Below are 27,944 nucleotides of genomic sequence, written 5' to 3'. Positions count from 1 at the left end.
GTGTTGGTGTCAAAGCCGTGAGGAGGGCTGTGGTCAGGTTTCCATGATTTGTTCAGGAGTGATGTTCATTTCCTGTTGGCAGGAGCGCGTGTGATTATGTTTTACTCAACTGCAGCGCTTTTGAAACCCTTAACTTTGTCATTCTGAGCGTGCGTGTGGGGATTGTGTTTACTGGAAGGAAATTCATAGCATGAGTTCAGAGAGAGCTTTTTTTCTTTTCTTTCTCTTTCTCCTCCTTCAAGGCCGTCCTCGGTTCGTCCGTCTGGTTCGGCCTCCTAGACACCACAACCGTGCCACGCACTTCTTCCTCTACATCCCTCTCTCGCTCTCTTTTCCTCTCTCTCTCTCACCGTGTCTCTCTTCCTCTGTCCAGTCTCTCAGTAGTGGTCCTCTGCTCTGCTCTCGTGGGGGAGGCTGGAATATCTAGTTTCCTGAACAATGGAAATTCAATCAGGAAATGGACCCGAGGTGTCGAAAGAAGGAGAGTACGCTCGTTCGTCTCCTCTCACCCTGAGGCCTGCGGACGCTAAAGAGGACCTGGAGGAGAACAGGCGCATTGAGAAGTTTGACATCCCGCTCAGCAGCCTGAAGCAAATGTTTGAGAAACCGCCGGTGCAACATGTGGTGAGTCTCGGAGCGAAAGAGAAAGCATGAGAGGATGAGAATGGAAATAAGACAAATTGAGCTCTTGAGTCTGTCTGATGATGCCGAGAGTTTATGTGTGCATGTCATTTTTATGATCTTTTGCTGATGGCTGCAACATGACTAAAGAAAGAGGAGAAAGATACAAGAGAGAGAGAGAGAGAGAGAGAGAGAGAGAGAGAGAAGAAAAAAAATATTAAAACAGCTGTTGCTGCATGTTTGAAAAGAGCCAGTCATTTATTCCCAAGACATTCACAACTGATTTTCCAAGCATTCCAAATATAATTTAAAGGTTATCTTTACCATCGTCATTATCATAAATTTTATTTCCTTTTTTTTTGTATTTTTTAATTTTAAGTGCCCACAGGCAATGAATTGAAAGACAAGGCAGATGACTTCCGGAAGGTTTACAAGAAACTCAGGATTTTACATCAGGTTAGAGAGATACGGTACTAGGAAAAGTTTGGTCGACAAGACTTACTTACACTTTTAATAAAGTCTGCATTTATTTGATCAAAAATAAAGTGAAAACAGTAATATTGTGAAATAGTATGTTTCAATATAGGTTGAATCTCTGCAGCCTTCAGAGTCACATGAACGTTTTAGAAATCATTTAATATCAATGTTAAAAACAGCTGCACTGCTTAATATCTTTGTGGAAACTGCGATACCCTTCTCAAACCTTTAAACTGTAATTCCAAGACTTTCCAACAATCTGGCATCCTGTCCAGTCTGACAAATGTCTGCAGAAATCTGGAGATCATATCAGTGACTTTTGTGAGCTTCAGTTTGTTTCCCTCATCAGTTGGGTATATACAGTAAGTGTAATATGCATTACTTTTTTTTAAAGCACTGCTGCTTTCTGGTTTTCAGATATAAAGCATATACGCTGAAAGTGAAGTGCTAATGTGATAATATAAGTGATTGTGAAAAGAAAGAAAAAGTAAACGTGACCTGGATCCCGTTTTTTATTGCTTGATTAGCTGGACAGGGTTTAGTTTAGCCTGAAATAAACTTTCAAACTTTTTGTATTTCAAAGCATACTTATACATTAGTCAGCTATGTTATCAGAGCAGCATATCCAATTTCTCAAACCTGATCATTGGCAGGGTAGTCTGCTCCTTTTTCAGCTCTGGTTTGGAACTTGGCCAAGCTATTTACCAGCACAACATAGCTTAAAAAACTGTTTAATCAGCATAATCTTTATACTAATATTAGGTAAACACCAGCACATCTGCATCCAATGACGGTAACCAGCATCGAAAAAAACGTCTGGTCTTTTCAGGAGGGTAAACTGTTGAGGTTTTTCCTAGGTTTGCGCTACTGTAATTTTACCATACTTCAAAGAACGGGTTTGAAAGTGTTCAACAGTCTTGGTTCAGTGAAGTGACACTGATGGGATGGCTGAGAATAAAAGATTCATGAGACATGGATGAGAAATAAGTGATAGAAGAATGAGTACTGAGAGAGCAGACATGAAAGGAGTAGGGTATGATTGAGAGAGACAGCAGATTAAGAGAGAAGATCGCTTTAAGTGACGAGTTTCATAGTTTTCATAGTCTGGCGAACTGCTCGGTGCTGGGAAGCTGGTTTTGCTGGCCTTTTACATAGGAACATTTAATCCGTTCAATTAAATCGTTGGGAGCTCACAAAGAAAAAGAGACAGAGAGAAAGGTCACAATCTGGAAATGAAGAGAACGTGCATTGGCGTGCACACACACACACACACACACACACACACACACACACACACACACACACACACAACAAAAATACAGAGACCCACAACAGAAGCAGCTACTGGCAATAAACTTGTGGGAAGCAGAGCAACTGTGTGCTCACACACACACACACACACACATACATATACACACATGTTATTTAAAACTTATTTTTGGGGTTCTTTCTGCAACACTGGCTTTCGTATAAATAACCCTATAATTTGCATGTGGGTAAAGTGTGTGGGGGCAGAGTAAAGCCGACAGAAGAAAGTGAAAGAGATATAAAGAAATAAGAATGAGCTAATTAGCTTAGCATGGTTTGGTTTTACTCATACTTGCAAAGACACACACACACATAAACAAACAAAAGCGTCAAGACCAAAAAGAAGAGCTTGAATGCTATGTTAAGTTGTGGTGACGATCACTGTAATCTATACAAGCCAGTTATGTTTTGTTTTTGCATTTCACCCAGTGTAGATACATCAGTAAGGCTTTAAACCATTTAAAACTCTTTGTGTGAAAAATAATACTGTAAAGAACCTTTTGTGCACCGAAAGGGTTTCTTTAGTGTTAAAGGTTCTTCGTGGAACCATGGGCGCCAATGAACCATCTTTATATTTGCAAGAATGCACTCTGTAGAATTGCACAGATTTCACCTGAAAATGTTTTTCAGTATTGATCTTCGTCAGGCCAGTAACTATTTCATAATGCCAAAATACATTGTAATGCAGTGACACAAGCAATATACATTTTCTTAAGTACTGTGACATACATCAGAGTAAAAGGGATTATCAAAAAGAAAAAACATGTAAGATAGGGACATACAGTAGTTGTTTGCATAAGTTGTTGACTGGGTGGAGGCAGATCTGAATGCAAGCGTGGAGTCATTTGTAAGAATTTGTAAGAAAATGAAACATGCGTTGATTAATCATTTACGGTATCTACAAGATTTTTTACGCTTGAACATACATTGTTGGAATACGGTAATGTATGGTGGCCGAGGGAGTTGCGAATTAAAAAAAGCACATGCAAATTACGAAAATATCTCTGAAACGTTATGTAAGCTAATTTTTCAACTTCCCTTACAAAAATTAAATATGATTTTAATTAATTAATTAACACATTTATTATATAAAAAATAAATAACTAAAAATGGTTACTATAGTTAAACCATGCACAAATTAACCATTGTATTTGTACAGCTGCGGTTGCAATGGTTAATATTTCATTTATTACAAATGGTAAAAAATACGCTAAATATAAAAAAGGTTAATTTTCATGTTGTTGGGGTAATTTTTGTTGTTTTTGATGTTGTTTTTTTACATGAGATATTTACGTTTTTGTGTATTTGGTTGTGTTTTTGCTGTAAAACTGATGATGTTTTCTTAATTTGCTGGAGCTTTTTATATTTACACGTGTTTTTTGAAGTTGCAGCATGTTTATAACCTTAAAATGGAGCATTTAAAATGAAGGCTAAATATAATGTTAAATATAAATGTTCAATTAATAAACAATAGTATATACTATTTCATACTATGAACCTTTAAAACTAAAGTTAAGCAGAGTTTTATTCCATGAGGCTTGCGCTTGACAGAAAACAGAAGTAATCAGGAATGCTTGGTATGTGAGTAAGTTGTAGGTTTCTTCATTTTGATTGTGAAACACAGGCTTGAGTCTTGATTCTGAGGTTTCTTTTTTTTTAATTTTCCTGGTCAAGAGTAGAATGAGTGACTGGTGTTCCTGATTGAGTGGCTAATTGTTGGCTAGATAAACACAGGAAGAGGAGAGAGATTGCTAGAGATCCATCTATCGTTTCTATCTGAAACATGACCTCTCCACCCCACGGAGGTTATTAATATTTCATGATCCCTTTGCAAAGACACACACACGCACACACACACGCGCACACACACACACACACACACTCTCTTTCTCTGTGTCTCTCTCATTCATTATTACTCAGTTAGGGTATACAGAGAGACTGCCATGATTAAAGGCTGCCAGAGAGAGATTGAGAAACTTTCATTTCAGTCGTGAAATCCTCCCGCTGTTATTCATCAGCCACTTTAGAACAGAAAGAAATACAAATCCTCACATCCTGTTTAAAGTCTAGTCGGATTTTTAATTTAGGTTCGTCTAAGGTTTACATAACAAACAGTTTTAAACTCTTCAGAAGGCCGAGTGTTGCACATTCTGTCCGGGAGATGTCGCTATAAGTAAACGCTTACTAGAAACGTGTCTGAAAATGAACTGATATATAATCGATATTTTCCCCAGGTCTAATTATTCTGTTGGAATTCCATTAATCTGCTTAAAACCTCAGCGAGGCAAAAAAAAAAAAAAAAAAAAAAAAAAAAAAAGTTTCTTGCAAAACAAAGCAAAGGAAATCGTTGTTTAGCTAAGTTTGGATATGTGGTCTCTGTATAAACAAAAATCTTTTTTGTTTAAACAATGTTTGAGATCTTATTTCTCTGTTTGTTTCATTAAGGCAAATATGTTTAGGACCCAAGGAATAGTGAGAAGCACTTCATACACTATATGAGGAGTGTTCCTGCAATGCCAGTCTATGGCCATTTCACTGGGATGATAGAAAAAATATACAGTATTTCAAAAAATATCCTTGACAAGTGAGCTTAACTGTGTTGAATATGCACATGTAGTGTTCTTCAAAACTAAAAAAAAAACCTGTGCGTTCTGACAATATAAATGAATGAAATAACAAACTTTTTAAAAGTGTATTAAAAGTTTTATTGTAAAGTACAATTTATAGAACCGTTTCAAAAATTATTGTCATACTTTGAAAAAGCTCTTATTTTGACACACAGTGCTTGATTGACAAACGTAACGTTCATGTTAAGTGCGTGACAATGATTTTAAGCGTTATTCAATATTACATTTACGGTTATTAATATGTATGCAATTGCAAATATATATATTTAAATACACGTTATGACATGTTTTTACAGAAATTACATTAAATTATGTTTTAGCTTTATATTAATGCAAGTCAACTATGTGGTATTTTAAACATGATTTAGCAGTCTAAAGTTTGGCTAATTCCAACTAAAATTTTCATTGCAATTGACTTGCAGAACTTAAATATATTATGTAAGTAAATGCTACAGTAAAGTGTACTTCCTTTTCACAAAAGTATAGCCATTTCAGCATTATAGATGTTGACATGAGATTAATATGATAAAACTGATCTTGTCTATGCAAAGTTATATCCTGTCGTGGTTATTTAAAGCTGGTAAATGTAACTATAGCATGATATATACACCACGTAGGAACTAAACAACTATAAGAAAAATCCTTCCACAGCAATTGGTTTGTACAACACAATTAATTTGCCTAAAACAGCAGTCCCACTGCTAACAGTATGATTTATTACAACTTGCACTACTTTCCGTTGTAAATGTAGAAGTACAGTTCTGTTTTATAAACCAAGCCCCGAGTGGTTTTCTGTGGAAATCGACTGCATTAGCAATCCTCAAAACAGCTTAACTTGTTTTGAACCCGCAACATTCCTATACATTTAGTTTTAAATAGACATGAACTCATGCTACATGCTAAAGCTAGCTGACAGTTAATCACTGCCCTGCTACTGCTAAATATACCCTACAAACACAGTAACTATACTGCTAAAAGTGTAGAAAGTATTAGATGCTGTCATCTCACTCTTTTATAGTTATCCCTGTGCTATGTGTGGCTCTCGGGCTAAAAGCAGCTCCTTGTGACTGTTTCTGGCTGCCTTTAGCGTTAAAAAAAAAGAAAACAGAACTGTCGGTCAAGGCCTGGGGACAATAACTCAGATATTTCGTTGTTTCGGATGTTCACGCACTGTCACAAGATGTTCGGTATGTGTTTTTGTGTCATCTCATGTGTGCATGGTAATCATACCATGTCTTCACGTAATGTAGATTAACCTGCGGCCTTGAACCCTGTCATCCTCCATCATTCTTTCTTTCCCCCTGTTTGCGCATAAAAGCCTCTGAGTTTGTTTTAAAAATGTTGGTGGAAATACTGTTTGTGTTAGCAAGAAGTTGGCTAAATATCTGTTTGTGTATGTGTGTAAGAGAGCTGCCCCACTGCCTTGTTTTTCTAACTGCAGGTCAGTGACTCATGTTTAAATATGTCCACTTATCACAGACAGGAGAGTAATGGGAGACTCTCAGTGGAGCTTACAAAAACAGGAAATCCCCTTATGCACACAAACACACAAAGGTGACCAGATTTCTGAAATGAAAACCAAGGATATTTTAGGTTTAGCGGTTCAGCATATTGGATTTTTATGTCATACTGTCATGTTGTCCACTGAGCAGCTTGTCATACTACTAAAAATTACATTTAGTCACACATAAAGACTGTTATAGACTGTTCATAGTACTGTAACTTAACCAGTTATATTTTAGTATTAGTAGTACATTATTTATATTTTTTTTTCAGTAACATTTTACAGTAAGGTTCACTAGTTAGCATTAGTTAACATTAGCAAACATAAACTAAGAATGAACAATACAGCTTCTACAGCTTCTTAATCTTAATGTTAATTTCAGCATTTACAAATACATTATTAAAATCACGTTCTGATTGTTAACATTAGCTAATGCACTGTGAACTAACGTGAATAAACGATGAACACACGGATTTTCATTAACTAACATTTACACAGATTAATAAATAGTGTATTATATGCATTCATTGTTTGCAACATAATAACTAATAACAAATGACAACTTATTGTAAAGTGTTCATATATTCAATATGAACTTTGCTTTTTTTAGTTATGTGCTAATTATGATTAGTATGGAAAAACTAAGGTTCCTTTGTAGTTACCATGGTCTGACTATAGTAAACATGCTTTTTGGTTTTAATTTTAGTAAAACCATGGTTAAAGATGATAAAAACTTCTTTGTTTTTCTTCAACATATATCAAATAATTTTCTTATGTTCAATAAACTTAGTAGACATTATTACACTTTAAGGCCAACGATGAAAACACCAAGTTACCCAAAATTAAGTTACCAAGTTACCTGCCTAATTAATACCATGCTGCTGCTGTTTCAGACAATTTGATATCATCAGGATTTCTGAACATGATGGTTCTACCATGATATTCTCTAAAGTGCTTTGAATACCATGGTATGTGAATTCAGTATTATTTAGGCTATATATATATATATATATATATATATATATATATATATATATATATATATATATATATATACATACATACATATATATATATATATATATATATATATATATATATATATATATATATATATATATATATATATATATATATATATATTTAATTAGTATATCCCTTTTTGGTTTTTGCAAGTTTTTGCAAGCTTTCTTTGATCGAGATGTTCCTCACGCTCCAGACTATTTTATGAAATAAATGGCTAGATCTTATCTCTTTATCTCTTCATTATCTGATGTTTGTTCAGGTGATTTAACTCACAGCTCTATTAATATTTATCCAAGTTAAATTTTTAACTGCCTAAGAGATTTAACAGGATCAGCCTTTAAGTAAATTCTGCCAAAATGCCAGTGCATTTGAAAGCATCAGCAGTGTTTGACAGCACTTCGACAGCAATGACAACGTGAGAAACCTACACGGCTGTTTATTAGAATTCATTTACAGTAGTTAGCCTTTAATTTACTTGCAGTGTAACTGATAAAGTGAAACTCTGCCCTACACTGTGTGTAAATGAAACCACCTGTTCTCTCTGGCCAGGGTGAACTTTGACCCCATGGCTCAGTGTTGCACAGACTCTGCATGTGCGTCTTACACCAGATGAGCTGAATAGTGAAACATGACTCCACAGGACACAATCAATGTGTGTGTGTGTGTGTGTGTCTGCGTGTGCATGAGTGGGATAGTGTTGATTTTCCCTTCCTGATGTTTTCATCTTTCTTTCACAGCTGCACAAGTACTTTATGGAACAACTGATGGGGGAAGATTTGATTTGCAAATTGTTTTGTGAAGCAAAACAGTCAGAGAGGGGTTAAGAGAAAGCGCTTGAGGGTGAAAATGAAAACGTAATGATGTGTTCCTGGTCCTCATCCACTTTCAGTGTATGAATAAAAGCAGCCCATACATTCTGCTAAATTTCTCCTTTTGTGTTCCATGGAAGAAAGAAATAAATGCATTTCAGATTTGGAACAACGTGAGAGTTAGTAAATAATTACATCATTTTTATTTCATGTTGAACTAACCCTTTAAAATATTGTCTTATTTGCTCAAAGAGTTTAAAAACTAGGATATCAAAACAGCAACAAAAACTCAACAAGTTAACTTATCCTATAATAAATATTCAAAATTCAGACTGTTCATCTCTGAATTGTATGTTCAAAACTCATAACTACCTTTTTTTAAAACCAGTTGGGACTCTTATTCGTGTGAAAGTTGGACAATTTACAATTAAAAAATATATATATTTATTTGTCATGATTTTTCAAAAGCCAATAATGATGATCAGACACGTTTAGCTCGCAACAAAAACAAAACATTCAAATAATGTATTCTTTCATTCTTTCAAGATTATTTTCCACAGGTGTTTCACCCTATATTGAATTATGCATTGAAGTGTGGTGTATATCAGGTTAACGTAAAGGTAAACCTACCAGAAAATGTACCGTTCATTTTCTGCCAGCGCATTATCTGTTTATCTATGGATTTGTCTACAGTGTAAAAAGAAAAATAGTTTTCTTCTTACAGTGTTTCATTTAAAATCCTAAAGCTTAAAATGACTTAAAATCTTAAGCACTAATGTATTTAATGATTGCTGTATTTATAATGCTCTGTATAATTACTCGGTTATTAATTTAGACCTCTGTTGATGGATTCCATGTTTGCTTTTGTTGCTCGTCTAATGACAAGGCTATTCAAAATACACACTGAAAATACATTTAAACAAATTTTAGAAATACATTTCCCTTTGTTTATATGTAAATATGTTTTACAGTTGGCAGTTTATTTTTCTCTGCCCTCCTTCCTCATTTATGTTCCTGTTTCAAAAGCATTATTATTGACTTGGCGACAGCTTTCAAACTTCAGGTGAACTCTAGCTTATGTAACGCGAAACTGAGTTGATTTACTGTTAATGATAAATGGAGAAAACAAACACACACGCACGCTTCATGTAACACAGCTTTTCTGCTCCTAACTCTCTTCCAAACTTTTGTTGGAGGTCTCGTGGAAGTGCCGAATGCAAATGAAACGCGGACTAGAAAGTGTTCTCTAACCACACCTGCCTCTCTCTTTTTCTCTCTCTATATAGGAAGTGAGTGGTTCATATTCATCTAGTGGGAGAGGAGAAGGCAAATACAGCGGTGTAGAAGAGAAAATGTCGAATCAGGATGCAAACTTTGACGGAAGTGAGTACCTTCTGGCTTTTTTAATACAGTAGTTTCTTTAAAACTGAACACTGAATTTAAACCCTAAATATGTCTATGTTTGGTTATTTAAAGGCATATTCAGGAAATTTAAAACTGTACGGTTTGCAACCTCTTCGTTTTTTCCGTGATTTATATGTTTGTGGAAATTCAGTGCGTGTGTGTAAAGGCGACATGATTGAAGACTTCACACATTGCTGTCTAGCATGATGACAACTCTGATGACAGACTTCAGCTTTAGTGCTCAAGCATGCATGTGTATGTATGTACATATGTTTGGAGTTCTGCTGCAATCTTGTTCTTAAGGCACTGAAAACTTCGTGTTTTCAGACGCAGGATGTAGTCTTAGAAATGTCCCTATCATACCCAAACTTTACTTTATAATGCTTGGGTGTGCGTGATTTAAATATGCAGTGACAATAGCATGCTAGTGGGAGGCCTGTGTAATTTAATAGGTTTGTTTGACAGGTGAGTTGATTTGTGTATGGTCAGTGTCTGCATGTGTCTGTCTTTGGTTATCCCTCTTTCATTCTTTAAAATCGGGCTATCAGCTCGACTTTTAAATAGACAGCGTTGTTTACGATGGGTCCGCACACATACACAGAAATTCCCACGTATCCTGCGTATCCTGATGTATTGTTCATCACTCAAGTGTGCTGCTGATGTCTGGCATCATGTGATGCATGGCTTTAAAGCTTTCCAGGAGAATCTGAGGAAATATGTCTGCATATTTTCTCCTTAGTCTCCTCACTTTTTGTCTTCATTTTTTGCCTTTATTTATTTTAAGGGACAAAGCTGGCTACCTTTTTCTGGTACTATTTTGTAAAAATGTTATTTTACATATAAAAAGCACACCACATTCATAAATGTCCAATCATTTAATTTCATCCAAATCAATTATGACTATTAAAACGACTGTGACATAAAATCAGGGTTATTATAGTTTTCTAAAACATAAAAAAACAAAACAAAATTAAAACAAAATTAAAAAATAACAATAAAAATGTTGCTTATAATAAATAATGTTAAATTTAGCTTAACTTGATGTACTAAAAAATTAAAATGAACAAACTGTCACTTTGAATGACTGAAGTCCTGACTTATGCCAACAAATGTAAAACCTTTCTGGAAGTGCTTTATAATAATTAGAATAATGTAGTAGCTGTCATCTCCTTTTTAAATGGAGAAAGTTCTGTAGAAAATGTGTGTTTATCCTTATTTATTCGCCCTCATATTGTTCCAGTTCTGTATGTTGTTTTTTCCATGAAACACAAAGGGAAAATTTTTTTAAGAATTTTCCAGGCAACACTTTTCCATGTCTGTTAAGTTACAAAAACATAATAGGAAACACAGAGGTAGACCATATGACTGGTGCACTACAAGTCTTCTAAAGCCATACAGCATGATTTATTAATAAATCATAATATATTATCAGTCAAGCTTTAGGGTCATTCTATCAAAACTATCTAATTGCTTCATAAGGCGTGAAATATAGCTAACGTGTTGTATGGTTCTACACCAAACGTGCTTGGTAAACTACCGCTTTAATCGTTATATAAATGTAAGCATGTGAAATGGACTGGTAGTGCATTTTCTTAAAGCCAAGGATGAATGACCCTAAAATCTCTCAGACAGTAGGGTGCCTCTCTCCCCCTCAGTGTCTGTCTGTCTCTCTGTGACTTCAGGTTAAGGGCATGTTGAGTAGCTTATCTAAAAAAAGGCCTAGCAGACTGGCAATCTTTTAAAGAGGAGGAGGGTAATGGTAGGGGCCTCTGAAATACAGCCAGCTGTCCCTACCCTCCATCACTCTGAGGTGAACCGGACAGTAGAGTGGAGCTGGTCTCCAAACATACCCTCACACTATCACACACGGACACTGGGTGTCTATAGGGGTCTCCAGGTGGGATCTGGATTGTCCAGGTGACACTATAGTAACGTTGAGGAGCATAGAGGAAACTTCAGATCTCTTTAGGTGAGTGTGATTCAACCAAAGTTGTTTCTGTGGTCAAGTGTCTGAGAGGACTAGGGAGGAAATTTCAAATGGAAGATGCATGGTTTACAACTTGATTAAATAATGAGCACTACTGATTATTTCATAGTATGATAATAATCTAATAAAAGTATTGATTCTGAGCTCTGTATTGATTTTTTTTTTTTATTAAAAAGCTAACGTTACGTTGCGTTGAAATTAATAGTACGTATTTCCAGGTTTAAAGCGCATTAGGCCAATGGCGTACACGCACGTGTTCACGAGTGCTCATTAAGATTGCATGAAGAGGACACATGGCACATTGTTACATCACAATGGATTTGAAATGAATATTGATGAGTATTTTTTATATAAACATAAAGTAACAAAAGGGTTCTTTCAGATTTTCTGATACCTTGTTATAGGCTACTTGTTGGTTATTAGAGCAAGACAAGAACTCTAAAGTGACTCACGTTTAAGCAACGTTTAAGCATTTGAAAACCATTACGCTTATATTTAACAATAACAGTTCACCACAGCTTAACCGAGTAGTTGCAGTTGGCTTCAAAATTGAAAACTTGTAATAGCAATTACATGGATAAAGTGAAAAAATGATGAGATGAGGGACTTTTTTCTAATGTGAATTGTAGTTGCTGCGTGGCAGTGAGTGTCATATATGTCGGTTCACCCCACGAGTGTCTTAGAATAGAGTCCCAAAGACCGGGCTTTCTGAATTTAGCCTGTAAGCTACTGCTGCATTCCATAGACTCCTAGAGTCTAGAATATTACAGGCCTGCTGATATAATGCTTACACCGTTTGATCACACGTTTAGCAGATACTAGCTCTGACAAAGTGAACCAAAACCAGAGAAGTCATTTATAAAAATAACCAAAAGGCAATCACTCTACAATACTTCCTATTTCTGTTCATCATAAAGAATCAAAACTGTGGCAGACAATCTTATTAGAGAAGTAGAAATCCGAATGATGGACAAGTGACCGATATAAAAGATATGCCATGGCTCTGCATTTTAGGAAGTGTCTCTTCCTGAGCACCTTACACTCTCTCTCTCTCTCTCTCTCTCTCTCCCTCTCTCTGAAATATGAAACTAACGGGCCTTGGTTTAAAATAAGTCTTCTTTAATTGCTCTCAGTATTGTGGATATATCATGCTAATGCGCAATAGCCTAGAAAGCCGCCAAACCCCTGCGGTTCTAGATACTTTGTGGTGTTCTGGAATGTTCATAGTCTATCTTCCCCGCTGATGTCTTTCTCTATCATGACAAACGAGTGCGCGATCCCTCTGTCTCAACATCCCCTCGTCTCTGTGTTTGAAAAGTGTCAGATACCCTCAGGTGTAGAGTTTCTGTTCAACAGCTACTAAAGCTTGCTTATTCTGGATCTGAATCATCTCTATCCCTCTGCTGGGCTAGTTTTACACTGGCATGCTCTGAATAACTGCTCTGCTAAAATTAACGGTTCAGGGAACATGTCTTGGTCACATGGTGGTACGGTCATGCTTTACTGATGCAAGAAAAGCAGTGTGGGTGTATGACAGCACAAAGATCTGGCTTGAAATCATCAGCGAATAGCACTGCAGTACATCCTCCATGACGATGCAGCGAAAGCAAATATTCACTCAATGAAGAATTTAAATTGTGTAGAGCTAGTATGCATCTGCAATTAATGTTTTGATAATTCATTAGGAAATCATCTTATTTACATAGTTTTCATAGTAATGTGCTTTATCTGAACAAAATAATACAATTTCCATTATAAAGCAACCTTGTACATTAACCACTACATTTCTGGCTAATATGCATAAGCCAATAATTATTTTTGTTATGGCTGATAATCCTCTAATGGCCAAAAAGGGAATTTTATACCATAATGATGCTTCTCGTAAATGTTTAAAATTTCAATTCCTGCTAATAATTATATTTAACAGTGTTATTATTAAATTCTTGGTATTATGAAAAGAGTGCCAGTTGACAGATAATTGTATAATTAATGAAAATAAAATCTTAAAATGATATTGTATATCCTCCTCATAACCTCCTATGTAATATATGTAAACCTTATATGTGTACAACTTACCAGAGCTGGTAGAGGTGATGGCTTGGGTGATCCAACGTTGAAAACCGTGATTGATGAGAATGACGTGCATGCTTTATGACATCATTTCTCATCTTGTCATTGGAGCCATCTATAGACTGAGAGACAGAGAGAGAGAGTCAGCATTAGCTGTCACAATACATCCCTGTTGTCACTTCGACTTTGTCTGGCTAAATTTACTCCTGAAAATATGACAGATGATGCGATCTCTAATCTAACATTGCTTTCTCATGAACCAATAATGAGAGCTGAGTCAAGGTGCAGAAATGCATTTATTTATGTTACAGGTTCAGGTTTAATAGCGAATGTCTCCGTGTGTGTTTCAGCTGCGGGCAGCGCAGGTGTTACACCATCAAGAGAGGGACACACCGACGGCGAGGCTGATTCTGTGCCTCTCAAACAGAGACTGGCCTTGTACCAAGCTGCCGCTACCAAGGAGGAGAGAAGCCCATCTGTGGTATTTACCAGCATGAACGCAGACAAATACACATGAACATATGCTGGCCCACACACTCATATCATATTACCTGTAGTGAAGGAAAAATAGGCACAGATTTCCTACTTCTTGTTTAAGGCCTTCCACTTCCTATTTACTATTTTACGATTCTGAAAAAAGACAATTTCAACCCACATAAGCATGCTGTACTTAATGGCTGTGCAATACATAATAGATGTATAAAATACACATCAAATGGATTTGCACATTATTGATCCCATGTGGATATTTGGGATGCATTAAATAAAGTGAGATGGCAGATACCGGATGAGGTGAAGTAACATTATGCAGTGTCCTAAATAATTTGTTATTGTATCCTAACCAGCTACAACCATGAAAATATTTTGTGGGTTGTTTGCTTTTAACAGAGCTTTATTGTTGATATACTATTATGGTTTTTGATTGTTTTATATAACTATATATAGGCTATTTAATAGAGACTGTTTTAAAAAATGTATTGTTTTTATAATAATCATTATTATTTTTAAACATGTCTACTCACATGTGTACTATTTTGTTTTATTTAGCTTTAGTCATTTTAGTACTTCAGTATATTTAGCTTTAGTTTTTTACATTTAAACAAAAAAATATTAAAATATTGGTACTGCAAGTAAAGTAAGATCATTGTTTTTATATATTTTAAGTAATGAAAATATTTATTTTTGGTTATAGTTCATTGAATAGTGATAATAATCCTTCTGGAAGTACATCATTTATTTTTACATTTTTGTTTATAGTTTATTAAAAAGTGATAATACTCCTTATGGAAGTACATAATTTATATTTACATTTGGAATACATTATGTTTAGGACTATGTCTTTTCTGTGGTGCAGCATACCAGAAAAATCCCTTATTGGTGCTTATTGTGAAATCCCATTGGTTCAAAATCCTGATCACCATTGCTGTATATTAAATCAAACATGTTCTGATTGTTTGTTATGGTATTGCATTCTGCATAATTGTTACTGTCTGTGTGTAAAAAAATTGTTAGTAGAATTCCGGTTAGCTCTATTGGTAAACTAACTATTTGTGTTTAAGGTCTGTACAATAATAAATAATTTAATACTAAAAAATTAACAACAACAAATACCGATGCAGCTTGTATGCAAATGTATAATGTATGCTTGTGTAGTGCGTATAGTGTATAATGTGGTTCTAAGTAAAACACGAAAACAAAAACTTTGTTTTCAACCTTTTAGCTCCCCCTAGAGGAGAATCAAATGTCTCAAATGTCTTAACATTTTATTGTGTGTTTTAAGGTCATGGACAGCTCTGAGCCGTGCTCTCTGCCAGGCGGACTGGCCAGCGTCAAGAAACAGTTTGAAAGCCAAGAGTTTAGTTCCTCTTCTGCATCCCAAAGCACTGTTACACAATACCACTACCAACAGAGACAGGTAATACAGATAAATGCACAAGGGATCCACAACACTAACTCAGTTCCACCAGAAAAGACTAAAACAAGACTTGATGACAAAATATAGTCTGCATTGCAATGCTACTGAATCCTCTATTTAGCAGCTGTTCATGCAAAAAAAAGCATGACTAATTTTCATATCATGAGTCACTGATCAGCGTAACACTGTAGATTATATCATAATAACAGCATTGAGTAGAATATTGTGCATGTTTGTTTAAAAACAGGTCTTCTCTGTCTTTTGACAGCAGGTGGTGAGCTCATCAGAGGTGACAGTACGAAGCAGTGTTAAAGAAAGCAGCTCCTCAAATGCTCAGGTATACCCATACAAGATGATTTACTCACTCTCATGTTGTTCCAAACTTAATACAGTTTACTAGAAAAGCAGACATTTTTATAAGGTATTATTTAGGTGCTCTGCTCACTGTTTTAATGTTAGGTTTCACTGGACCAGAATGTTCATCAGAGTGTGGCCTCAAGTTTTGGGGATCATTATGATGAGAAAGGTACTATTTAAATGTAGTTTACTATAGTTTAATAACAGATTGTAAGTTACCTCTAATTTTTTTGTAATTTTCTCTTTCTCATTTCATTTTTCAACCTGTTAAAGTGATGGTAATTGGAGGAGAGAATTTGCCAAAAGTTTCTGCTCAAGCTCTGAAACAGCACCATGAAAAAAGTATTGAGGAGGCCACTCCACCCAAACATATTAAGGTAAAAATTACGTATACAGATGAAGACAGCAAATTGTTCTACCTGCAGTGGTTAAAAATAATTTAATCTTACAATATATGTAAAATATAAAATATATTTACATTTTTCTTTCATATGTCAGACACACAACTGTCTTTTACATAGAGTATAGATGTTACTGGTTCGTATTTGTCAGAAATCCAGGAGTTATGAAAATTTATACTAGAAATATAAGTATTAATATATTACATATCAATTATAATGTAGAAAATAAAGCTAAAAAGGATATCAAGCAAAAAATGAAAATTAGCAAAGCTATTTTTCCCAAAAATGCAAAAAAAGTCCACAGAGCCAAAAGTGTCCATATGTAAAGTAAATTGTAAGTGTATGTTAATTGTATGTAAATCAACACGTCGACTATTCTATTCAAGAACATTTCTTTCTATTGCACCTTTCTCTGCTTATGCAAACAAGAAGTAAAAGTAGAAAATCTTTTATGCACAAAATTATATTTATTTATTTGTTATTAATTATTTATATAAGATTATGCTTGTCTTTTCCTTCTATACAAACAAAGATTGATCTTGATTACAACCAGTTTCCTTGGGCCCCAGTAAATGTTTCTTCAAAGACTACTGCCACAGGTAGCTATGAGACGATGTCTGTCACTAAAGCAATGCAAGAGGCCTCTTCCTCCTCTGTAACTTCCTCACAATATGAGGCCGTGGAGCAGTTTTCACAACCAGTATCTTCCACACAACAGTTTCAAGTGACTTCACAAGTCCCAGAACGTTGTTCTTCCCCTAAGCCAACAGATGCATCTACATCAGCCAAATATGCTGTCAATAAAGAGCAGTACTCTAAGCAGAGAAACCTCTATGAACTTAAGCGCCTCTACAAACACATTCACCCAGAAGTGCGTAAAAACCTGGAGCGTGACTTCTTCACCGAAGTGACAGACACAGAGCAAACCTATGTGGACAGTGATGAAGAGGTGAGCACAGACATTCAGCAAGCACGCTATGTTTTTGAAAACAGTGGAAGTACCAGTCCTGGCAAGTGCATAAGTCCAGAGAGAGAGTATCTGGAGTGGGATGAGATCCTGAAAGGTGAGGTGCAGTCAATGCGCTGGATGTTTGAGAACAAGCCCCTAGATTCCATCAAAGATGGCACACCAGATGAAGATGAGGGAAAGAACATAGCCCAACAAGAAATCATTGCTGGAAAAGACGTAAAGTATACTACATGGATGTTTGAAACGCAGGCCATGGATGCTCTAGGTACAGAAAAAATTGATTCAGTAGAACACAGTGGAAAACTAGATCTAGCCAGGGGAGATGTTCAGACTGCAACATGGTTGTTTGAGACACAACCCCTGGACACACTCAACAAAATTTACCAAGAGGATGAGCAAGAGACACAAGTGATATATACTAAAGACATTGCTGGGGGTGATGTGAAAACTGCTAGGTACTTGTTTGAAACACAACACCTGGACATGCTTGGACACACAGAGACTATCGATGAAACTCACTTCCTGCAGCTGAAATCAGAACTTGAAGAAGTCAAGGGTGAAGTAAAGAAAACAACCAAGATGTTTGAGACACAACCCATGTGTGTCATCCGCGGTGACTCTGGTGAGATGCTGGAGATTACCAAGGTGCGACGTGAAGAAACCGAAAAAGGTGATGTCAGAACATCACGCTGGCTCTTTGAAACTCAGCCTCTGGACCTAATCAGCAAAGATCCAAGCAAAGTCAAATTAATCTGTGGCGTCTCCATGGAGGAAAATTATCAGAGTGGGGTAAACAGGGGAAGATGGCTGTTTGAGACAAGGACACTTGATCAAATCAAAGATGAAGAATGGGAAAGCACAAAGACTCAGAAGGAGGAGATTTTAGGAGCAGATGTTAGGAGACACTGCATGATCTTTGAAACACAGCCGATGGATGTACTTAAAGATAATACCAATGCAAGACCAACGGAGCAAGAAGACATTATAGGTGGTGATGTTACTTCTGCTAGGCATCTGTTTGAAACAGTGCCAATGGAGAATCTTAAAGAGTTACCAGAAGTTGGCAAGCTACAAAAGGTCGTAGCTTCAGAAGATGAGAAAGGTGATGTGAGACACCAGAGGTGGTTATTTGAAAGCAAACCTCTTGAGCAGATCAGAGAGGAGAAGAAAGAGGTCACACGAACTATTAATCTAGAGGAGCTTGAAAAGGGTGATGTCACAAATTACAAAGAAATATTTGAGACCATGGACCTGAGCAAATGTACAGATGCTCAAAAAATACAAGTGGAGGGTGTCACCTGTGGCTCAGTGAAATCCAATAAAGTATTATTTGAGTCAACACCATTGTATGCTGTACAGGACAGCTCAGGACACTACCATGAAGTTAAAACTGTGCGCAGAGAGGAAGTTGTAAAAGGAGATGTGAGAAGCTGCAAGTGGATGTTTGAAACTCGTCCCATTGATCAGTTTGATGAGAGCATCACTAAGTTCCAGATAATCAAAGGAATATCTAAAGAGGAAATCCAATCAGGTGATGTCAAAACAGCCAAATGGCTTTTCGAAACCCAGCCACTTGATGGCATTAAATACTTCAACTTAGAGGAAGAGGACAACAGGAAAAATGAGAGCATTGAAATCCAAAGAGGTGATGTTAAAACATGCAGATGGTTGTTCGAAACTCAGCCAATGGATGTCTTGTATGAGAGAGTAGAGACAAAGACTGAGGACACCACAGATGTCCAGAAAGGAGATGTTAAAACTTGCACATGGCTTTTTGAGACTCAGACTCTTGACACCATCAAGGATGAGTCTGAGACAATCCTGAAAACTTGCACAGTAAAGCAAGATGATGTAAAAGGTAAGGATGTACGTCTAGTGCGCTTCCTATTTGAGACTGAAAACCTAGAAAACATCACTGACGATGAGGATCACAGTGGCTTTAAACGAATTACTGAGATTGACATTCACTCTGGAGATGTCTCACGAATGAAATACATCTTTGAGAATCAGTCATCTGATATCATGACTTCTACATCTGAGGATACCATGCAGAAACTCAAATGCCGTCAAGCAGAGGACATTCAGAAAGGAAATGTGGTGAACTGTACCTGGATGTTTGAAAACCAACCAATTGATTCCATCAGGGCAAATTCTGAAGAACTCAAGGAGTCACGCACAGTAATAGATATTCAGGGAGGTAATGTTGATAAAGGTCGCTTCATTTTTGAGACATACTCATTGGATAAGATTCAGGAGGAGGCATCTGACACTGAGATCAGCAAACTGCAAAGCTTTATGCACAAGGAAATTGAGGAAATTGAGAAAGGGGATGTTAAAAACTACACCATGATGTTTGAGACTCAACCACTGTATGCTATCAGGGACAAAGAAGGACACTATCATGAGGTTACTACAGTCACAAAAGAAGAGATGCTGCGAGGAGATGTGGTTGGGGCAAGATGGTTGTTTGAGACAAAGCCCCTAGACTCAATTAGAAACACAGATGAGGTTTATGTCATCAAAGCTGTTACTGAAGAAGACATCCAAAAAGGAGATGTCAACACAGCCAGATGGAGGTTTGAAACCCAGCCTCTAGATGAGATTGCAGAGGATTTGAAAGTTGCTGTTAAAACAGTAGCAGACATCCAAGGGGGAGATGTGAAAACAAACAAACAGCGTTTTGAAATGGATGACCTATCAAAGAAATATGTGAAAACCGTTAGTGTCAGTGAAATTCAGAGAGGTGACGTAAGAAGCTCCACATGGATGTTTGAAACACGTACTATTGACAAGATCCGGGGTGAGGGTTCGGAGTATGATGAGATGGAGAAAGTGACACGCGAAGAAGTGGTAAAAGGTGATGTCAAGCAATCTGTGTGGCTCTTTGAAAAGGAACCACTTGATCGTATCAAAGAAGTTGATGAAACAGATACTGTAATTTCTCGTGAAGAAATCCCAAGAGCTGATGTGAAGACAACAACATGGTTGTTTGAAACCACTCCCCTCACAGAGTTCAATGAAAGCAGTGTGGAGAGAAAAGAGATTGTTGGTAAAAGCATCAAGACAACCCTAGAAGAGCTGTATACTCAGAAAATGGTTGAATCACAAGGTATTCTTATCGAGGCAGATGAGATTGGAGATGTTAGAATGGCTAAATACAAACTTCTAAACCAGGACACTCCGGAGATCCAGAGAGAAGAGGTAATACATGGAGACTTGAACAATATTATGATGAACCTGCTCAACAGACGTGAGACAACAGAGAGGGCAATCACCGTAGACATGGAGGAAAGAGGAAATATCAACTCCACTGTACAACAGCTCTTTAATCAGAATAAGAGTGATAATGCTGAGAAAGAGACCATTATCAGAGGAGACATCCAAGAGGCAATTAACAACTTGCTGAAGCAAGAAGGATCTTCCAAACGAGGCATTCTAATTCAAGAAGATGAGAAAGGAGATGTGAAAATGACCATATACTCACTTCTCAATAAGGAAAGTGAGAGCAATGTTGAGAAAGAGGATATAGTTAGTGGAAATATTCGTGGAACACTGCACAGGCTGCTGGGTAGTGCTGATGCAAAGGACCCATCCTCTAAGATAACTGTGGGAGAAGCAGAGAGAGGAAATGTCAGTTTTTATTCTACGTGCATTGAGTCTGGGGCACTGGACTACCTCAGGCAACTTCAGTTGGGGACTGATGATACTGTTGAGGAAAAGGTTAAAGAAATTATTATTGGAGGTGATGTAGAGCAGACAAAACAGATCTTAAGAAAGAGCCAGCAAACAATAGGACGAACTGTAGCTGAAAATGATATTGTGCCCGGTGATGTCATTAACACAGTACAGGTGTTTATGATGGAACCTGTATTATCCCTGAATAACATGCAGAAAGTGGAGATAGTAAAGGGAGACTTGAGAGGAGCTCTTGACTCTCTCACACAAGCTGTAAACCAAAGTGTTGTCGTAGAAAAAGAAGAAATAGTCAAAGGAGATATCTGCACAACACTTAGGTCTCTTGAAGAAGCTCAAAACCAACAGAAAGAAATAGAAAAGCCAGAGATTGTCCCTGGTGACATCAGGAGTGCATTAGAATCTCTTGAAAAATCATCATCTGCGAAGACTGAGGTAATTATTGAAGACGTGGTCCCAGGGGATATTAGAGGTACCTTGAAATCCCTGGAGGAGGCAAAGCAGGCGGTTAAAGAGGTTGAGAAGGAGGAGATTGTTAAAGGTGACATTCAGACTGCTCTCCTTAGTCTTCAAGAGGCTTCAATTGAAAAGAGGGTGTTCCAGCACCAAGTTAGCGAACAGGGTGATGTGAAAGGTACCATTCAGCTCTTACTGGAGCCAACTTCATCCCCATGTATGCATAGGAGGCCAAGCACAGAGGGTGATATAAAATCTTCCATCAAATCACTTTATGAGCAGGAGCAAGTGCAAATTGAGAAAGAAGAGGTGATTAAGGGAGATGTTCAGGGCACCATTAAATCCCTGATGAAGAAGAAAGAGCAATCAATCCACAAATCTAAAATGAATCCCCACAAGAAAGCTAAAGTTCCTGTTAAGAATCCAGTTTCTCCTCAACAAGTAACCTGTGAATGCCCCGCTGGACCTAAAACAGACAAAAAAACAACAAATCCACCTCCAGTGAGAAACATACAGCAAAGCAGCACACAAAAAACATCTGAGGTCAAATCTTCAAAAAATCAGACTTCTGAGGATTATCGATCTGCTACTAAACAGATAACAACAGCTGTTCATGCACAAGAGTCCTCTCAGAGCTCTCAAAACATAAAGGTTAAGGAGCAACATATCAAACAAAAACAGAACACTCCTAGTCCAGTGCTGATAAAAAAGAAGAATTCTGGATGTCAGAGTGAGAAGAAATCAGAAATTGCTGCTGTGTCTTCAGCAACGAGTGCATCAAAGGAGGCATTACAAACTAATATTAGCATGAAGCAAACCGAAGAGACAAAAACAGTCACAAAGGTTCAGACAACTGTGACAACAGAACAAACCACTATAACCCAGAAGCAGAACATTAAGAATTTAAAATCTGAAAAAAACGTTAAGAGTCTCAACCGCAATCTCAGTCCCAAAGGAATGATTAAAAAAGTGAAACCACAGCCAGAGATTCACTTTCCACCACCCCCAAGTTCTCCTCCACCTCCTTCTGAATCAGAGCTCTCTTTACCTCCTCCTCCCTCACCAGTGACGGAAAGTGATGTCCAGCCAGCCCTCTTACCACGCCCTCCTCTAGTTATGAGACAGGACAGTGACTTTCCTCCTCCACCACCTCCACCCCCTGTAATGGAGTCAGACACCGAATTCTTTCCACCACCTCCTCCACCCCAAGACCTCCTCCCTCCTCCTCCATCTCAGCAGGAACTCTCTGTTGCCCAACCTGAAAAGCCAAAAGGCCGAACTTTATTCAAGGTGCCAAAACCTGAGCCTCCCAAGCAACCACAGCCCAAAACATTTAAATGGCAGAAAAAACAACCTGCACCTACTCCACCGCCTCCACCTCCTACAGCAGTTCCAGAGCAGAGTGAAACAGTTGTACCAAACATAACTACAATTACCGAAACTACAGAGAACATCACCAAGCACCAAGGACTGGTTAAAACAATTGAACCTCCGGCTCCACATATTGCTAAAGTTTCATCAGCAATACCTGTACTACTACCAACAGCTGAGGAACCACCACGCCCTAAAAAGGTTTTTGCACCAGTGAAACTGCCACCTCCCCCTGACCCTTCTGCTCAGAAAGCAAGACCTGCAAGTAAATTTAAAACACCACTCATGCTTGCAGAAGAAAGATATCGGAAACAAAGAGAAGAAGTTGAAAAGAACAAGGAAGAAACTACTCCCACCTCACCCCCACCTACTAAACTATTTAATGTCAGTGAAATTAATGCTACAGTAGAGTCAAGCACACAGAAATCTGAACAGCCTCAAATTACTTTTCAGACACAGCAAGAAACACCAAAAGAACCAGACACTAAACATAAACCAGTCATGATTCCCATAGAAAAGGCAGAAAAACATGCCCCTCCAAAAAGTCCACAGATTCCACCAAAGAAAAAGCTACCCACGAATTTTCAGATAAGCAATCCTTCATTTTCAAAAGTCAGTAAAAAAACAACTACAGAATCCTCTAGCACAGTATTAGATAAAAAGCAGGTATCTACCACTGCTGCCTTAGAAATAAAAAGCCATCCAACCCCTGCAGTTCATGCAGTGTCTGTTGAACAGCAAGTTGACAGTACAAAAACTGACTCTGTAAAAGAAGAGAGCATCCAGGCCACAAAAAACATTCAAAGTCAGATCAATGCTTCTCAAGCAGAAGAGATCATAGAGACTTCTTTGGCTCAAGAAGTCAAGAAGGTTCCTTCTCAGACCACAAAGATCCCAAAAGTGACCCCGAGCTTTAAGGTAAAAACATTTAAGGTGCCTAAGGGAGAGAAGCCAGATACAATACAAGCAATCAGCACAGAGCAAACAGTCATAGACACAGGAAAAAATAATGTCTCTCAAGTGTCCATGAGTCAGGGCGGCCTCCAAAAATCCACCAGGGCTGAAGTGAAAATAGAGAAAAAAGAGGAAATGAGACAAACCCAGCATGACACCAAAATTGAGGTCCAGTTGAAGAAGCAAAGACAAACATCATTTAAGGAGCCACCACCTGTGGCACCACGACCATCAGTTGAGATACATCAAATACAACCAGCATTATCAACAGAGATACATCAAGGACAAGGGCAGACATCTGTCATTCAATCACATCAAGCAGTGAGAGAGGAACACGTCCAGATTCATGAAGAGAGGATGGTCACTCAGAGCACAGTTCAACAACATAGCACTCAACAAAAAAGTAAATTTCAAATCAAAAAGCAGGTAAAGCCTCCACTGCGGCCTCCAAGCAGAGAGGAGGCCATAAAACAGTCAGTGCAGAAAGATGAACAAAACAAAACAGAGATTACAAAAACAGCAGAATCTGAAATGAGTGCATCAATGATAACTGAAAGTTCTTATGCACAAAAATGTGAAGAAATTAAAAAATTGTTGTGTTATATCCAAGAGTTTGAAGGAACTACTGCAAAACTAAACCCAAAGTCATTACAAACTATGCTGAGTATCATTCCTGATTGGCTGGTTGGTTCTGAAGAGAAGGCTGATTTGAGCCAATCTCAGTACAACAAGCAAAAAATGAGAGAGGTTGTAATCTATTTGCAGAACCTTGCCCTGGCTAAACTACATTTTTTAGAGGGAAATTTGTCCGTTTCAGAGACAGCAAAAAGTGAGTCATCACAGGAAAAGAAAATAGTGGGTGGAGCCACACAGAAAATATCTAAGATTACTATTGGTTCAGCAAAAATAGAGTCTCAGAAGAAAGTAGTGGAGGAGAAGAAGACAGAGAGCCAGAGTGAATCAAAGATATCAGAGCTCAAAATGCCACCTGAGCTAAGAATGCGTACACCGTCACCTACATTCATCTGTATTGAGTCCGCCAAGAGGACAGACTCTCCATTGCAAGTTACTCCTTCACCCCCTCCCTCTTACAGGTCAGGCACCACACCAACACCTCCACCCCGATGGTCTGAAACACCAACACGCCTAAACCAGTCCACACCCTCCCCTACAATGAGTCGCTCTGAGAAGCTGGCTAAACTAAGAGATACCACAGCCAAACTCTCACAAGGCATGACTCCACCACCCATGCCTTTGCCAGAGTACATGATAAAGGTCCAAACGGATTTGGAAGGGTCTCGCTCATCCAGCTGTTCAGAGATTACCTTTGAGACTCACATGATGGAATCATCCTTGACAGATGTCACAGATATCCATGGAGACTCTATGATGACTGTAAAAGATAAGCGTGAGTTCTTTGAAGAGGCTCAGAAAGCAGAGGTCTCTCGCACATATATACGCAAAGACCCTATTGACATCCCAGAGCGTCTTGGACCAGATACAGAAGATAATGAGCCAGAGATCCCAAAATCCATTGATGTCCATGAAAGAATGTTAGAGGACTTGCCCAGGGTTGACCTGACAAAGCTTGTTAACAAATTTGAGTCTCCACAGGCTAAAGTTTATGTCCGGAAGGAGCCCATTGTGATTACTGAGAGACTGGGAAGTGACACAGAAGATGCTGAATCTGAGAAGAAGTCATCTATGGTGGAGGACATACCAAGCTTTGATATTAAAGCTCTCAAGAATGTCTTTGAAATGGGTGATCACGCCCACCAGTACCTAAGGGAAGAGAGAAAGAATCTTGAAAAACAAGAGGAAGCACCTGACGGATTCTCTCAAACTAAATCTGTAACTGAGCACTTCTCCACAGTAGATGAGTTTGGAAACACTGTAACAGGCTTAAAGACTGAAACAAGCTCCCACTCTGAGAGTGTGACAACCCGTGGTGATCCACCAACTTATGCAGAAGTAGTAAGAGGGAATGTTCCTGTCCTGGATGTTTCACCAGAGGCCTCTGCAGAAGAGTTACTAAAGAACTTCCAGCAGACATGGGCAGAGAGTGAAAATGTCTTCAAAAACCTGGGCTTCACTGTGTCTGAGCAGCACAGATCACAGACTGTTTCACACCAGCACCAGACTGTGGTCACCGGTAAATCTATGTGACGAGCATGGAAAGGTTAACAAGAGTGCAGAGTGATAACTAAAACGGTGTGTTTGCATTTGACAAATAGTGATGCTTTAGGCATTCCTGTCTGTACTTTTGTTTTGATCTTTTAGTTTGTGTTCATAATAGAGTGGTACTAAACTAGAGTGGTCAAAGTATGAGATATGAGTATTATTTTGTTAGAATTGATGGAATTTTTGTAGTATTGCCCATTATATATAATGAGACTGTGCTGAGGTCCTGATGTAATGTTTGCATTTGTATTGCGCCTCCCTAAATTACTAAACTACTATACTAACAGCTTTCTTATTTATGTTTTTAAAATATCCTAACTTAACAACAACTGCTCATAAAAGCATAATGAAACTGTTTGTCCATGTGAGTCTGTGTATGACTGTGTGCTTACACATTTAAAAACATTTTCTGATGCTTGTCTCTCTCTGACAGAAAATACGGGTGCCAGAGTCCGAACTGTGTCGGGTATGTCGGAAGAGGGTGTATCCCATGGAGTCTCTCATAGCAGACAAACAAAACTTCCATAAAAGCTGTTTTAGATGTGCCCACTGCAGCAGCCAGCTAAGGTAGAGGTTTATTTTTACATTAATCCTGAATGTTTTAATTTGTTACAGTGTAGAATAAGATGAAAAAAAGTTGTACATACATCTATGCACTTTTTATGCAGCATTGTTTTTATGTGCCTTACTACGCGTTTCATCACAGTTTCAAAGAGAAATGTCCACTGAGTGGCTCTAAAACACGGGTTCAATATGTGAACCTCCAGCTAATTTTTATTACGTTGATATAGGCCAGTGGTTCCCAACCGGTGTGCCGCGGCACTAAGGGGTGCCGTGAGATCTTTTGAGGGTGCCGCCAAAATTTCAACAAAATTTTTTTATTAAGGCAGAATCAGTGTAAACAGTATTCTCATATCATCTAGGACTAGGTATAAGGTGTTGTTGCATGCAAACTCTCGAAATGAAACAAATAAATAAATAATAATAAAAAAGCTACGGAGATTTTAAATATCTATTTCCTTATAAGGGTGCCGGGAACTTTTGAAAGGCTTTCCAAGGGTGCCTCAAACAAGAAAAGGTTGGGAACCACTGATATAGGCTGTGTTTTATATCCAGAGAATATGCTCTACACCAAATCCAACCCTAAACAAATGCGAAGCTGATACAAAAAGCATTTTTTGATACAACCCTGTCATTTCAACCCTCTTTCATGTAGATTTCATATGTTTTGTCGAACCATGGTTACGCATGATTCAAAACTATCTATGAAAACCCATAGATATGAAGCTGGATATTTGTGATGCAAGCATTCCAAAGCATCAGTTTTCAAATATCCCAGCATATTAATATTTCTTTGAAGTCACGTGATATTCTTCAAGTAATTGTGTGAAAATTATGCTTCATTAATCAAAACTCTGTAAATTTGTGTTAAAAAATAAGAGTTTTACTGCCACTGGTGTGTCTTTTGGAAACTGCAGTGATATGTACTTATTGCCACGTTTTTTGTCTCGCTAAAAAGTGCACAAAGGTACATATATGCCATAAGGACAGGTAGGATTTGGGTGTTATTGGTATGTGAGCTGTTGTAATACAGCCATCTAGTTTAAATCAGAATCAAATATGACATTTGTATATGGCTGAGACATCATATTTGTGCTTCTCTTTCTACTTCAGTCTTGGAAATTATGCTTCTCTCCATGGACGAATGTACTGCAAGCCACACTACAAACAACTTTTCAAGTCTAAAGGCAACTATGATGAAGGATTTGGAGAAAGGCCCCACAAAGAACTTTGGAGTACAAAGAATCAGAAC

General features: G+C 37.7%; 1 protein-coding gene across 3 annotated transcripts; it reads left to right on the top strand.

The window, feature by feature from the left end:
* The first annotated feature begins 149 nt into the window (after positions 1-149).
* On the top strand, positions 150-27,944 carry xirp2a (xin actin binding repeat containing 2a). 3 transcript variants are annotated; one of them, XM_043241265.1, is made up of 10 exons: positions 150-624; positions 9,659-9,755; positions 14,184-14,314; positions 15,614-15,748; positions 16,020-16,085; positions 16,208-16,274; positions 16,379-16,482; positions 17,039-26,102; positions 26,565-26,698; positions 27,806-27,944. In XM_043241265.1, the coding sequence occupies exons 1-9, from the start codon at positions 439-441 to the stop codon at positions 26,657-26,659; spliced, it is 9,945 nt and encodes a 3,314-aa protein (XP_043097200.1). In that variant the 5' UTR covers positions 150-438; the 3' UTR covers positions 26,660-26,698; positions 27,806-27,944. The 3 variants fall into 3 exon arrangements, with proteins under 3 accessions (XP_043097200.1, XP_043097199.1, XP_043097201.1); XM_043241264.1 differs by having other exon boundaries at positions 151-624; positions 16,017-16,085; XM_043241266.1 differs by lacking the exons at positions 150-624; positions 9,659-9,755 and adding an exon at positions 11,536-11,745 and having other exon boundaries at positions 16,017-16,085.

Source organism: Puntigrus tetrazona, chromosome 6, assembly GCF_018831695.1.
Source record: "Puntigrus tetrazona isolate hp1 chromosome 6, ASM1883169v1, whole genome shotgun sequence".
In the NCBI taxonomy this organism is placed as follows: domain Eukaryota; kingdom Metazoa; phylum Chordata; class Actinopteri; order Cypriniformes; family Cyprinidae; genus Puntigrus; species Puntigrus tetrazona.
The sequence above is the reverse complement of the archived record's forward strand: the minus strand, read 5'-3'. Positions and strand labels throughout refer to the sequence as shown.